Source organism: Juglans regia, chromosome 3, assembly GCF_001411555.2.
Source record: "Juglans regia cultivar Chandler chromosome 3, Walnut 2.0, whole genome shotgun sequence".
Taxonomy (NCBI): domain Eukaryota; kingdom Viridiplantae; phylum Streptophyta; class Magnoliopsida; order Fagales; family Juglandaceae; genus Juglans; species Juglans regia.
Window position 1 is genome coordinate 31,028,655 of NC_049903.1, and position 2,521 is coordinate 31,031,175.

The 2,521-nt window shown below is 36.2% G+C and overlaps 1 protein-coding gene across 1 annotated transcript; it reads right to left on the bottom strand.

Annotated features, from left to right (window-relative positions):
• Positions 1-303: 303 nt before the first annotated feature.
• On the bottom strand, positions 304-858 carry LOC109010011 (transcriptional regulator TAC1-like). The gene has a single exon (XM_018990707.1). The coding sequence runs from the start codon at positions 856-858 to the stop codon at positions 304-306; it is 555 nt and encodes a 184-aa protein (XP_018846252.1).
• Between the last annotated feature and the right edge of the window lie 1,663 nt (positions 859-2,521).

A 2,521-nucleotide genomic window follows, 5' to 3' on the forward strand; every position in this document is an offset into this window, starting at 1 on the left:
TCGAATTCATAAACAGAGTAAACCAAAAGATTAACATGCAATAATAAAAACATCAAAGATATACAAAGAATGACAAATCCAACTGCAAATAATGAAGGTAGACATGATGCAACACTGACATATTTTTCTTGGACCATTATTAACACAATGCTAATAGAACACGTAGAATTTGTCTCTCTTTTCTTCTAATTACTAAATTACTAATTGATTGATAGAGTACTGGAGATGATCGTGAAGAGGTGGAGAGAAAAAATAATAATAACCTCAACCGGCGGCGTGCGTATATTCATGCTCACTTCCAACTTAAAAGAATTCTTTTGTACTCACTATCGATGTCTCTGCATGAGGCTCAGGCCCTAACCGAAGTTCAAGGTCCACTTCCGCAATATTACTCCGCTGCGAATGAGTACTCAAGTTGTACTGCATCTCCTTCTCTTCATAATTCCCGCTTCCAAACAAACTGGCAAGCTGATGAGGTTTTTTGTTAATGGCTTTTCCCCTATAATCCACAGAGTGAGAGCATGGCTTTTTAGGACTGCAACTTTTTTTATCCTGATCCCCAGATCCGAGTTGAAATAGAATTTTCTCCTCCAAAATTGGAGGCTGGTCATGATCGACAGTGGGACCAGACGTTGTTATGTCCATAGGCGGCGAGTTTTCATCCTCGGCTTGTTTGAGTCTGGCCCTGTCCTTTCGATGGATATTCATGTGCCCCCCAAGAGCCTGAGCATTTGAGAAGCCTTTCTCGCAGAAACCACAGATATACGACCTAACTTCCATGGAGTTCTGGTCATGATCTGAACTCCATTCCATCTTCTGGTTATCAGGTTTTTCGAACTTTTGGGGATTAATCGCCATTTCCCCGGCTCCGAGAGAAAGTAATTCACAGCGAAAAACGATCGAAAGTTCGTTGGGCAAGGAGTACAATACGTAATAAGATCAGATGTGGTCGACTAGCAGTGGTCGGTTAATATATATATTTAATATATTAATTGTCAACGATGAACCGTACTTAGTGCCTGGTTTGGTTACGGACCAAACCATATGTAATAATTATACTTTTCTTAAAATTTTTATATAAAATATAATAAATAATTTAATTTTTTTAAATTTATAAATTAAAATTTTATTTTAATAATATTTTATTTAACTTTCAGATTTTTTCAATAAAACGAGATAGTATAATTATTGTATGTATTGTAAAACGTTACGCGTGCATATGTTTGTGTTGTGCATGTTACTTTAATTTCCATCTACAGAGTAGTTTATTTTAAATTAAAATTAAAGAAAATTTGATAGGATATATATCAGCCATGTTGTCATACATACATACATACATACATATATATATATATATATATACACGTATGATGGATGGAAATTATAATACAAGAGATAAGAGAGCTATTGCTAAAAATATGAACATTGCGGTCGGCCTACGTCCAAATTAAATATATATAATTATTTATATATATATATATATATATATATATCTGTTGGGATAAAGCGATTATCAAAGGCTAATTTCAAGTATCGCAATGGAAATAAACAAGAGAAAAATAACGATAATCACACACAGAATACTAAAATTTAAGTGATTCGGCTCAATGTAAGACTACATCTACTGGCGAGGTCAATTTCAATGAATTCACTATTAACAAAGATGGAGTCAAAAAGATTAATCACAAACAATTCTCTACAAAAAATTTCCCTCACAAAATGGAAAACTTTGTTTGGAAATAAAACGTCCTTTTCTATTTATATTGAAACAACAGACCCAAGATTTTGAACATTTGCTTGAGTGAGTGTCGAGCAGTGCTCAAGCGAACGTTAGGTTTTGGCATCCCGCTTGGCTGACTGTCGAGCGGGTGTCAAGCGAACTCACGGGTTGGCCTCCCGCTCGAGCTGACTGTCGAGCATGTGTCGAGCGAACTCTCTGTATCAAGCTTCACTCGAGCGAACTGTCGAGCAAAGTGTCAAGCTAAGGTTGCTTGAGCTAAGGTCGAGCCAGAATCAAGCAACAATCAAATTGAACCTCAAAAAATGCACTTTTAGTAGGAAATCAAGCCAAACTTAACAAATCTCCACCTTGACTTGAATTCCGTCAAGCCTGAACAAAATCCATTAACTAGAGAACTGACTCCCTCCAACAAATCTCCAAAGGGAATCACAAATCTCGAACACAACGTCTATCCTTGAATAACTCAATTTTCACCCAAAATTCTTCAATTTCATAGACGACTTGACCAAATCACAAGCTTGGTCCAAATGAAACGATTCAACCTCTTCACACCAAGACAACACACCACTAAACAAACCGCTTACTTAAACAACAACTTTTGAATACACAGAGGCAAACAACAAATATTCTCTACCAAAATAAGAACACCACCAAGTTTGCATGAGCATAACCCAAATGTGGCCAAAATGCCTCCTCTATCTATCAGATGAAACTATAGACTACTCTTATTGTGCGCCAATGCCAAAATCATAATCATGCGTAATTTCAATAGCATGATCT

Bases quoted from the DNA above. Each gene is read 5' to 3' on its own strand.
- LOC109010011 (XM_018990707.1), bottom strand. From the start codon at position 858: ATGGCGATTAATCCCCAAAAGTTCGAAAAACCTGATAACCAGAAGATG.